Source organism: Teleopsis dalmanni, chromosome 1 (genome assembly GCF_002237135.1).
Source record: "Teleopsis dalmanni isolate 2A chromosome 1, ASM223713v2, whole genome shotgun sequence".
Taxonomy (NCBI): Eukaryota; Metazoa; Arthropoda; class Insecta; order Diptera; family Diopsidae; genus Teleopsis; species Teleopsis dalmanni.
The window spans coordinates 136,704,965-136,717,838 of NC_051846.1; the positions used below are offsets into that span (position 1 = coordinate 136,704,965).

General features: G+C 31.0%; 1 protein-coding gene and 1 long non-coding RNA gene across 2 annotated transcripts; one reads left to right on the forward strand and one right to left on the reverse strand.

The window, feature by feature from the left end:
• Positions 1-220: 220 nt before the first annotated feature.
• On the forward strand, positions 221-2,399 carry LOC119668945. Its single transcript, XR_005251542.1, has 3 exons — positions 221-429; positions 493-796; positions 2,107-2,399. It is a non-coding gene; the product is annotated as an uncharacterized LOC119668945 (long non-coding RNA).
• Positions 2,400-5,279: 2,880 nt separating this feature from the next.
• LOC119666278 (tigger transposable element-derived protein 1-like) lies at positions 5,280-6,380 on the reverse strand. Its single transcript, XM_038075560.1, has one exon. The coding sequence runs from the start codon at positions 6,378-6,380 to the stop codon at positions 5,280-5,282; it is 1,101 nt and encodes a 366-aa protein (XP_037931488.1).
• Positions 6,381-12,874: the final 6,494 nt, after the last annotated feature.

The following is a 12,874-nucleotide window of genomic DNA, read 5'->3' on the forward strand; positions in this document are numbered from 1 at the left end:
TGACAAACTGTATATTGACATTCTGTGCAAGTTTCAAGAAAAAGAAAAGAAAAGAAAGCAATAAAACAACGAAGCAAATAAATGAGCGATTGAAATAATTGTCTTACAGAGAAAAATGTGAGTTAAATACCCACTCAAATATTTTTTCAAAACTTTATTTAATTTATTCTTATAATAAAATTAATATGATATTTTTCTATTTAAATTATTTCAGTTAAAATATGTTTAGAATTTCCCAAATCTGATATAGTAAAAAAATGTTTGAAATCGGCGCTTAAGATGCTTGAACATAATTACATGTATTGCCACTGGATTACAACATATACTATACATTATGTGGGTCAAACAATCTCACAGATTCTCATCACCACGCAATCGATTCCAGTAGTACACAATCCAAATTAATTTCTGTGACCAGAGATTGAACGGGTAAATAGTACTTTTTTATAAAATAATTTTAAATATAGTATTTAATTCCAATTTCATTCTTAGACCTTAAGCGAAAATTTTTATTGTTGTTAATAATGGCTTTAGACGTAATATATAAAGATAAAAGTGTTACCTTCTATAGCACATCTTCACTATGTTGATTTACATCCATAAATAACAAAAACTATTTATTTTCATCACTGATTTCTTCGTCACTACACAAATCGTGGTTAATTAATTAATCACCAATGGAGGCTGTTTAATTAGTCAGATGAAATGAACAAATCCGGTGATGAATGCGAGATACTTACATTAAGTTCCAGAGGAGCTAATACTAAAAAATTTTTGCGATTTGGTCTGGTCAAAGGTACGTTAAAAATATAATATATCATATATAATTGTAACTGCCATTGCCGTCGTTATAAATTATTCATTAAATGCTTAAGTAAATAATAGGTCATGGTGCGAGAACCTAAGTATTCATATCTGCCAAAAACTGTACTGTACTATTTCTATTGTAAAATACTAAGCTGTTCATCAAGTTCCGTGAACAAAAATATAAAAATAGATATATGGTTGTACAAATGAATTTTTTTCAATATAATTTCTCTCAATTTCAATATACTTAATTTACAGATCGTTCAATTTACTGGTCTTTTCTCTGTAAGTCCGGTAAATCCGGTTAATGGATACTTCTCTACGATAGTTGTAACTCCGTTTAATATAAAACCGTTTTCAGTAGTATATTTTTTTTAGGAATGAAAGGAGTCAGAAGTCGGGAGGGCAGAATGTGGCAATCAGGCTGACTGATTTTATTTATACCAGTAGTGGTCGTTTCGCTAATATAAAAATAGAGGTTACACATTCTTGGTCGATTCTTGTCCTCAAAGGGCCGGTTTCACGTCACTCCTTAACCTTTGCTGTTGTCTTGATTTAAGTACATGGTGGTAAATACAAATCTTGTCTCTGTAGATGAAACGACATATAAAATTCGATTTATCTTTTATAAGAACCTTCAGTCTTTTCTGAAAACGTCGCTTTAGAATTTATTTTCATTTTATTGCACACACAGCTCTTCACACATATTGGTCACTATTTCTAATAAAATGTCTATGTCTTCTTGTAAATCACATCAAAATCTTTGTAATACAATTTCTCTGATGTAGAAACACTGCTTGGATGTCCTTAACGTGAATCGTCTAAATGCAACTTTCAAAGTGTGTCTGATATAACATTTCATAATTGAAAGATAACGTCCCTCAGAAAATATGATGCAGCAACTACACCTTTTTTGGTTTTCATGTGGGAAAATAGTTTCTTGGTCCATTTTCCTGTCATTCTGGCTACCCTCTTGGATGCAAATTTCAGTTTGATAATGACGAATATATCATGTTTCGCAAACTTATTAAACAACCCTGTACACAGCTTTCTTATTAAGATATAATATGAAGTAGTGTTATGAATACAGTTTAAAATTCGTTTGTCAATAAATTATTATTCAATTTTTGAAATTTGATTAAGTTTAATTTGTTTGTTTAAAAAAAAATATTTTTTTCTTGTGAAGCAGTGTAATTATTATCATTTAACTATATGTTAACAATTTAGAGTATATATAGTATATTTTATTAAAATTATTGCCGAGAAGATTTACTAATATGAATGAACTTGTTCCAACAGAGTTACACAAAAAATGTACGTCGTGAATTCATCGAAATAAATGAAATTATAAATGCGTGTACTGAAGTGTCAGTTCGACCAAATTTCATCTTGAGATGTTTCAATCTTTCAGCAAAAGACAACACGTAAGACGTTTACTTGATCAGATAACGTCTCAAATGCGTAAAGCTTTCATATTGAATCTCCAACAGACGGATAACAAAATAATACTGGAGATGAGCAAATATTTTCAATATTATGAATACTACATTTGATGAATCGATATCCTGGATTAAAAATATATTCCATAACAGTTTGGAATGAATGTGAGCAGAAGTTAGGAAGTTTTGATTATATAAATAGTAAGTATATTATTTTCACTATAATATAAGATAATGAATTTGAAAATGATAGTGAAGGTGGATTTGGATTATAAAGACAGTTTGCAAACGATAAAATAAGTAATCTAGTAAGTAGGGCAACAAATTAATTATTGAATTGTTTAGAATACGACGTTACGGCGTTCGCCAAAACTTACTCAGGTTTAAGATCGTTTCAGACCTTTGTTAAAATCTAAATACTTTCAGAATAGTTGTTATAGCTAACTTAGATCTTCTAGAAGGTTACTCTTTACTGACTTATTGATATTTTAACTTCAGAATATATACTTATATATTGTTTTTATTTTGAATTTTTTTTAAAAATAAGCTTTTAAAAACTCCTTATTTTAGGTTATGTTTAAGGATGAAGCTGAGTCATGTTGCATTTGTATCCTCTGATATTATATTTCAGCTTCATAGGGTTTTAAGAATTCCGCTCTCCTAGTAATTTAGCTCTTCTATGTACAGATGGTTTTCATGAACGTATATTCCTTATTTAAAAGGAAATTAAACTATATTTATCGACCTGTATTCTATATTGATTTTATTGTTGATTCATTAGCACATTATAGTGGACAATAGACAACTGGATATAATGTGATAAATAGAATGTGATATTATTAATTAATTTTTATTTTTTATTAGACCATGCTTCTGATGATGACTCTCAAAGAGAGTCGAAATATAGAATTATTTGATAACCAGCAATTAAGGATTTATTACTTTTTTTAATTTTTATTGAAATAAAAGTGACCTATAGCCAGCTAATAAATAAACAAAAAAATCATTTTAAATGGAAATTTTTAATAGTTGGAAAAGAGTTTCCGAAAAATATTAGTGCAACTCCTTCCTATGCATTATAGTTCAAAGCTTGACAATATTTCATCATCTTTTGTTTGTTAGGTGATGTTCGGTCGCAAAGCAGATACTGAGTAGGTCACAAATTATCAATATTTTCGTTTGATATATGCAATTATTTCAAAATTAATCAATGATTTCTCTTTCGATTTTAGGTTGTCAATGCTAACTTTCTTTTAAAAGCAGTACAAAATTTTAAACCACTATTTAAGTACAGAAAATTGAAATCATTTCAATACCAGTAATTTCCAGTAATATCAGTAATTTACAAGCATAAATACCGATGTAAGATGTCTAGAATCATCTACTCCTCCGGAGAGGAGTAAAAACAGATAAGCTAAAATATTTTTACTATTAACATTTTCTTAACAATATGTGCTAATCTAATTAAGACAAAAATCTTATTTAAACAATACAAATTGATTTTGTTGGCAAATAATACTACATTATAAAAGCTGTGTTAAAAGTTTTTACGATTACTGCGGTTTTGATAATTATTTGCAAAGAAAAGTGTTAAAGGATCATTGGATAAATATTGAAGCCTAATATGATTTTGGTTTAAATTAAATTTTAATGTACCTTAAACCAATATATATACTAATGAATTTGTCCTGAATAATTGAATAATAGTTGTCGAATTATACATTTTTTTTATTATCCAATATTTATCCAATTATCTTATATTTATACTTATATTTATATCTTATTATTGTGATACTAAATATTATATACTTGGTTTGTAAACATCTACATACACATATATTGAGCTAATTTTTCTTTAAATGCGCCTATAAATAATATTTATTTTTCTATTCCGTTTATAACTTAAAAGGTTTTCAGTGTAAAATTTTTTATTAGAACTTCAAAAAATCGTAATATTGACGAAAGGTCAATAATTATAAAATGTGAATTGTGAATTTACAAAATGATCGATTGATTAGTATTTTTGAGTTAAACAAATCTTTCTATGTTATCTGATTTCAGATCTATTATCTTTTTTAATATCAGTTTTGATTTGTTATTGAATTTAGAGTAATTTCAAAGTATTATTTATCTATAATATTTTTTTGGTGATAAATGAAATGCTTGGCAGTTGTGATAGCACAATTGTAGTACACCTATCCCCCGATTTACACGGTAGAAAATGTATAATTTTGCTATTTAACAGTTGTGATTTTTTTCAATATTTTTAAGTGTACACAGAAATAAAAATAAAATGCATTGACAGGTTAAAATATGTAATATATTACGGAAACACTGTTTTTTTAATTACAATACATTAAATAGAAGAACAAAAAATAAAACCAAAGGTATTTTATTATCTTTCATCACTATCAGAAATTACTCTCGTTCTTTTTTTCGGAATCGAAGGTTGGAATTCACTCGAAGTTATTTATGCCGATTCGATGTTTGAAGCAGAAATATTTACATTCTGAGAGGTGGTAATAAAATCGGTTATTAATAATTGCTTCGAATTTTTTGTAAGATCTTTGTAAACTTCTTCATATTGAGCCAAGCAGCGATTTATGTCACTTTGGAATCGTAAAGCCCTTTTAACGTTTGTGTCATTTTGTATAGAATGATTACCCAGCTTTCTTCCCAATGCGAGTCCTTCGCGGATGACTTTAGCAGTGAATGTTACCGGTACTAATTCCTCTTCATCAGATTTGTCAGACTCACTTTTGCAAACTAAGTTAACTAAATAATCCTCACTTAGTTCTTTATCAGCCATTAACTCTGCGATATCATCATCAGTAAAATCATCAAAACCTTCTCCGCCCAATGAATGCGCCATCTGTACTATCTGCGAATATTCATCATTTAACGTTGAAATGGAATGTTCATTTTTGACTACATTTGGCCACAATTTTTTCCAACAGCTATTGAGCGTTGTTTGCTTAATCGCAGTGTATGATAAGGCGAAATGCTCACGCAGTCTAATATTGTAAAATTTTTTCAAGCACTAATAACTGTTAAAGATTCATTGTTCTCCATTTGTTCCAAAATATATGTAAAGGCTCGTTTTATGTACAAAGCTTTAAAAGTAGAAATTATGCCTTGGTCCAATGGTTGTAATAATGAAGTTGTATTTTTTGGTAAAAATTTTACTTCAACGTTCTCATATTCTAGATCTTGTGGGTGACCCGGCGCATTGTCAATTAACAAAAGCACTTTAAAAGGCAATCCCTTTGAAATTAAATATTTTTTGGCAACTGGAATAAAACATTCATGAAACCATTCAGTAAACATTGCAGCAGTAACCCACGCTTTCTTATTAGCCCTCCAATAAACGGGAAGATTATTGATGTTTACTCCTTTAAAGGCACGGGGCATTTTTGATTTGTTAATCACTAATGGTTTCATAATATAATCTCCTGAAGCATTGCTACAGAAAAGAATTGTTATGCGATCTTTTGGTGCTTTATGACCACTAGCCGATTTATAAAATTTTGAGACATAAGTCCTTTCAAGCATTTTTTTCCAGAATAACCCTGACTCATCAGCATTGAAAACCTGATCAGGCGTGTATGAATTGTCGTTAATAATTTCTGCAAAATTTGCTGGATATTCTTGGGCTGCATCTACGTCGCCAGAAGCCAGTTCACCTTTTAATTTTAAGCTGTGTAAAGAATGTCTTATTTTAAATCTTTCAAACCAGCCATGACTTGCCAAAAAATTTGGCTTCTTTTCAGTTGAAGAAGAAGATGGTAATTGCTCTACAATTTTTTCGTAAATTCGTAATGCTTTATTTGTTATAGCGGCCGTATCAATGGGTACTCTTTTTTGTGTTTGATCTTCTATCCAAAGCATTAACGCGTTCTCCATTTTTTCCATTGCGATATTTCTGGTGTATGATGTTGTGCCCATACTCGTGGTATTGCCAGCTGCAACACTCTTTCTAATTGTGTTTTCATTTGTTCTAATAGTTCTTATTGTAGCTTCGTTCATGCTATATGATTTTGCAACATCTACTACTCTATCTCCCTTTCGTAAGCGATCCAAAATTTCGATTTTAGTTTCTAAAGAAATAACTTTTCTTTTAACTTCTTTCGACATTATAAGCCTATAATTTTTTTTAATTTATATTAATTTATAACAATCTAAATTATGCACTAACTTGTAATTTACGAATATGGAAAATTAAATCTTTCTGAAACTGTGAAACTTTCATTCAAATTCAATTTTCCGTAGATAAAACTTTAATTTTATGCGAAGAAATACAGACACAGTGTGCATGTGCAGCAAGTCAGCACATAAGCTCGGGATTCCCCGTGAGATGTGTACACAGCGCACGTGTTCAAACACAGTAGCATTTAGTAGAGTGCGATAAAAACAAAAAAAAAACTTATTTGGAAAACCGTGTAAAAGCGAAAACGTGTAAAACAAGTACCGTGTAAATCGGGGGATAGGTGTACATATATTTATCTACCATGTAGCAAAAAATTAAAGTCCCTTTTTGTGCTTTTTCTGAAATATTCAGATTTTAGTGCTGCAATGTCTGCGCCAATTTGCTCACTATGGCTGATAATTATTGGATGTAAGCAAACATTATTGGTATAATGTGTGTGTTTCTTCTTTTGTTTTGTTTTGTTTTTGTAACGAGTAACAGTAAAAGTAATGCCAACGTAGTTGGCAAAAGGTAAAAGGGGTAAAAATGTGATTTCTAAAAGTTATCTGATAATAAGAAAATGTCATCTTTTTATAGGAACCTTATCAAACACTATTTTCATTTCACGTCAGACGCTGTAGGATATTATGTAAAACTCTGGGTTTGAAGAAAAATTTCAATTCTTAAAAAACGAAAATAAAAATCTTACTAGTACGGCAGATGAAGGCACAAATTTGGAAGAGATTCTGAAACATTTTTTTGGGTATTTTAAAATACGTTGGACAAAAGCTGACAGAGTAGGAGATCGCTTTCTCAAATTAACCGAAATTGGTTATATTCATCTATAGGATTTACTTCTTATAATAAATGTAAACGCGGTCGTAAAGAAACCACATTTGAAGAGTGTGATGTTTCCACTAGATACAAAAAAACCAAAATTCTACGAGAGAGTTATTCGCAGCCTATGCTTGCTTTTGCTACCAAGGTAAATTTAAAAGCTAGAGGAAATGTTGAGGATTCTAAGTTGGTATACGAATTAGCAACATCTTTATCAACAAGAGCAGTAAAGTAAAAAAAAAATTAACTGAATCAATGGAAAAGACAACAAAATCACAAATGAAAAAGCTTTGGCTATAATTGTTGACGCTCTGTTATCGCGGCATCAATATAACATCATTAGGCGGGCTGCTCCAGATCATTTTCCGTCATATTCATCGGTACAGTCAGCTAAAAATCCTCATTCCGACTATATTTACGAGTAATTCACTGAAACTTCGGCTGAAGTTAAGTTAAAAGCTCTTCTTGACCATACTGTTGAGCATCTAGTACTGCTATGTACTGCAATGTACACCCACAAATATGTAAATAAGCAACAAAGTGAAGTTGAAGCAAAAGCAAACAAGAATGCTCTTTAATCGTGTTCAGATTGCGGTCATTCTCACACAAGAGAGAAATGCAAATTTCGCAATGCAAAATTCGAATTTGTGGTGATTTCAAACAGGCTGTGAATGCACAACTTGACATAGAGCAATACCCATTGCCAACACGTGAATCGCTATTACATACCATTTGTCATCAAATGCAAGAAAGAAAAATGTTTCATTTTAAATGACGAAATTGAATATTTGGGTAGGAGAGTTAGTGGAAATGGTGTACTTCCTGATAATTCCGGACTAGTAATTAAAGCCGCCTATTATTCTAACACAGAAGCATTTATGGGAAAAGTCAACTACTACTGCAATTTTATTCCAAACTACTCACAGCTAGCTTCGCCACTTAATCAACTTCGCAGAAAGAACACACCATTTAAATGGAGCCATAAACAGTAATACGCTTTTCAAACATTGAAAGATCACATAGCTAATGCAACACCACTTGCTCATTTTAATGAAGATTTACCTTTAGTGCTTGCCACTGATGCTTCACAGTTTAGCATCGGTGTAGTGATTTCAAACATCCAACCGATTGGCAACGAAAGACCTATAGCGTTCGCATCTAAAACACTTGATACACATCAAGTTAAATATAGTCAAATTGAAAAGGAGGGACTTGCAATTGTTTTTGGAGTTAAACGCTTTCACCAATATTTGTATGGTAGAAAATTTATATATCTTACGGATCATAAGCCACTGATAACCATATACAATCCAAGTAAGCATTTTTCGACAGATTGCAGCGTTGGCTTATTATTCTTATGGCTTATAATTTCGACATCAAATACCGTCTTACAACCGCACATAGCAACGTGGATGCACTATCGCATTTACCTTGGAATTCAGATGATGATTTTGACAAGGAAGAAGCTTGTTACAATATCACTGAAATAGTGCCTCCGATCAATGCAAAGATTATTCAAGAGCACGTAAAGGAAAATAATACCCTTACGAAGGTTTTAAATTTTACGTTAAAAGGTTGGCCCGAGAAATTGAAATCCGAAGACAATGAAATATTACCATTTTTTAATCGTAGATTCGCATTGAATGTGAATAATCATATGTTATGTTTAAATACAGACACAAATCGAGTTATCATTCCTCGCATACTAAGGCAACATATTCTAAAGATTCTACATAAGGGTCACTTGGGGTATAGTCAAAATGAAACAGTTAGATACGCAGCATGTTTGGTGGCCTGGTATTCATAATGATATCTCTAATTTAGCAAGAACTTGCAGCATATGTAAAACAAACAACCCTTCTCCAGTGAAAGAATTTCATAGTTGGCCAAAACCAACTTTGCCCTGGTAGACAATTCATATTGATTTTGCCGGGCCAATATTTGACTCAATGTGGCTCATATGCGTAGATGCTTATTCACAATTTCCGTTTTACTCAAATGCATTCCATTACAGCAATAAATACCATAACAGCATTAGCAGCTATTTTTGCAATTGAAGGTTATCCTAACACATTGGTTAGTGACAACGGCCCTCAATTTACAGCAGACGTTTTTAAGCAGTTTTGTCAAACACACGGTATAAAGCATATTACAACAGCTCCATTTCACCCAGCGTCAAATGGATGAGCAGAACGTTTCGTTCATTCGTTCAAAACCTCAGTCAAAAAACATATGGAAGATGGATATTCAGCTACTACAGCCGTTACAAACTATCTAGCTTGATACCGCTTCACACCGAATGCAGAAGGCAAAACAAAACACCTGCAGAACCAATTCATGGCCGTCCTGTCCGCACACTCCTTAGTCAACTTTTTGAGCCGTCAATAGAATATAAGCAAATTAGCCAAACATTCAAATATACGCCAAATCAACTAGTATATGCTCGAAATTATGCAAAGGGGCAAAAATGGATCAAAGCCGTTATCGAGCGACCAATTGGAAGAATGTTATTCGTCGTTCGTACTGCAACTTGTTATGTTAAACGATATTTGAACCAACTAAAACCTGACGATTGTACACAATTCTGGTGGACAAATGAATTTAAAAATCTGTTGACTAATCCGCAACTACAACATTGTATTGTACTCTTCCTCTCTATTATAAATATCAATAAAGTCAGTTACCCAAGCTGAAATCAGTCCTTTTGTTATACGTGGCCACAACATTTATATATGTTTATTTATTTATAAAAATAATAAAAGCATAAAAATTTATATTTTGGTTTTAGTTTTATTATTTCCAATACTTGTGCACACAATGTAATTTGACTACAAAATACATACAACATTATCTAAATTTTGAGCTATAGATGCGGCTCTTGTGTATTTGTTTTTTTTTAAAGATTTTTTATGCATTTTGTATATCTTCGCAATAACCTGCGCCAACAGTATTGCTATTATTATAATAAGATACCAAGTAATGTCAACGTTACTTTTGTCCATTACTACTATCTTATTAACTACATTTGCCTGTGGCCTGTCAAATTTAGCTTTTGGACCACATATGAGAAATGACACAATGCAAATGATATAATTAATATAATATAATTTCGAAACTTTAATTTTGATTAATTGTAATTAAATATAATTATTTTTTAGTTAATTTTTAATTATTGAAAAAAAAGCTAATATGTTTAATTTTACACATATATGTTTAAATATTAAAATTTTATAATTTTGCTTGATTTTATCATAATACTTTTTCCTGAAAAGTAAGTTCAATTTTTGTTCTTGATCAAATTATTATAAAAATATATTCGTTTATATATTTTGTTCTATATTTTTATTCAGAATTTCACTTAAAAATTTCATTATTTCGTTTAATTTCTTTTAATTATTTAATATAAATGTGTATACACATTTTTGTCATAAATTTCGATTGTATAAGTAATTGGACTTTTGTTCTTTTAATATAAATAAATCATTAATTTAAATTTAATTTTAATTTTAAATAAATTAAGAAAAAAGAACATTTTCTCTCTTACATAATTTGCATTTCTAAATGTTAATTCCCAATAATTTTACATATTGAACAGGAATGTTCAGTCACAATCTATATATATGGGAAACACAATATATGATTGGAGAGGTTGATTGTAATTTCAACAACTAACTTTATTATAAAATTATTCGGTCTTTTATATAAATCAAGTGCAACCATAATTGCAAGATATACAATAAATGAAATAGCTTATTATTTAATTCGCACCAATTGCTTACCAATTGATGGTATTTGCGGTTTAATGTAACATATGTAACACTTCGTTCAATAGTGTGTGTGACTGACACATAGATGGCGGCACTAATACTAAATAAATATTTTTTTTCGAAAGTGGCAACCTTTTTAGGCTTACTGTTAAAATCATATGTTAATCCGACCATTTGTTTACAAGTTACAGTGTTTTAAGTGCCGCTACTTTTGAGTTTTCAAAAAAAAAATGAATTCAAAGCAATTCCGTGTGCTGATTTATCATTGTTTTTTAATGAAAAAAAATATTTTTATTTTCTGCACAATCTTCCATCTTTTTAGTCTGGTTTCTGTAAAGTTAATAAGACTATCATGCGCTGGAGTCATCAATGACGATCCCGCAATGAAATGTCCTGGTGTAAGTGCATTAAGTTCTTCAATGTTGTTTAATTCCTTGTATGTCAATTTTTGGTCACCTAAAATTCTAGCTAGATAATATTTAATGGATTTTACTCCTGATTCCCAGAGACCACCAAAGTGAGGAGAGCCAGGAGGGATGAAATGCCAACGTATACCTGTTTCGGCTAAATGATTCTCTATTTGAATCTTCTGTAAACTATTGTTTGCACCTGTAAACAATTGGTACCATTGTCGCTATAAATATGATGTACTGAGCCACGTCTGCTTATCATTCGTTTGAGTGCTGCTAAAAATCCTTGAGAGTCAGATTTGAAGTTAACTCAATGTGAATTGCCTTTGTTGCTATGCATACAAAAATAGCTATATACGCCTTATGCGTTTTAATTCCCCTGAATTGAGAGCATTTAATGTGCAATGGCCCTGCATAGTCTATGCCGCACTGTGTAAATGGCCTTGAGAAATTTACTCTTGGTGTTGGTAAATTTCCCATTAATTGAGATTGTCCTTTTGGCTTTATCCGGAAACACTTTACACATTTATTGATGCAAGCTTTCACAGCGATTGTTCCACAAATAATCCAAAACTTTTCCCGGACGTAGTTTAGCGTCAATTTCAATCCTCCATGAATCGTATTAATATGCGCCTGATTGATTATGAGTTTGTCATCTGTAAAACATTTTTGCGCCTGCTTCACCAACACAATTTCCGCTGCATCAATATCGTCTGCCGTCAGGTTGTCGATCTTTCTTTCGGATTTCTTTCTTTGATAATTATAAACGAATCTAAGACAGTAAACTGTTACTCGAAGAAGTTTGTTTTATGTGAAAAATCGATTAATAAATTCTTCATCGTTGGTAACGTTCACGACGGTACATAGTGCAGTTTTTCTGGTTTCTGGAATAAGATTCAAATCTATTACTTCATCTATTACTTCATGGCTAATTTCCTTCATTTATTAGCTAATTTGGACCATGCCACCATAAAGTATTTGAAATAAGATTGTCACCATATACTCCCCTTGATGGAATATCTGCTGGATTATCTTTTCTTGGAACAAATCTGAATTGCCACTTAAACGTATCCTGAATATGCGATACTCTGTTTACTACAAACGTAGTCCCTCTATTTGGGTATTGCTTTAGCCAATTTAATACAATTTTTGAGTTTGAGCATGCAATAATTTTACTATAGGTAATCTTGTTATTCTTCTGAATGTAATTAATTAACTTTGTTAATAGCAAAGCTGCACATAACTTCAATCGGGCTGATGACACTTGCTTAATAGGCGCAACTTTTGTTTTTGATGCTATTAGGGATATTGTAACCTTTTCTGCATTGATAACCTGTAACGGCCAAAATTTTGTCAACCAAAAATTTGATCGTTACAACGCCGTGGGTATGGCTGTTTTTTTTGAATATTTATTTTTTTTTAATTAAT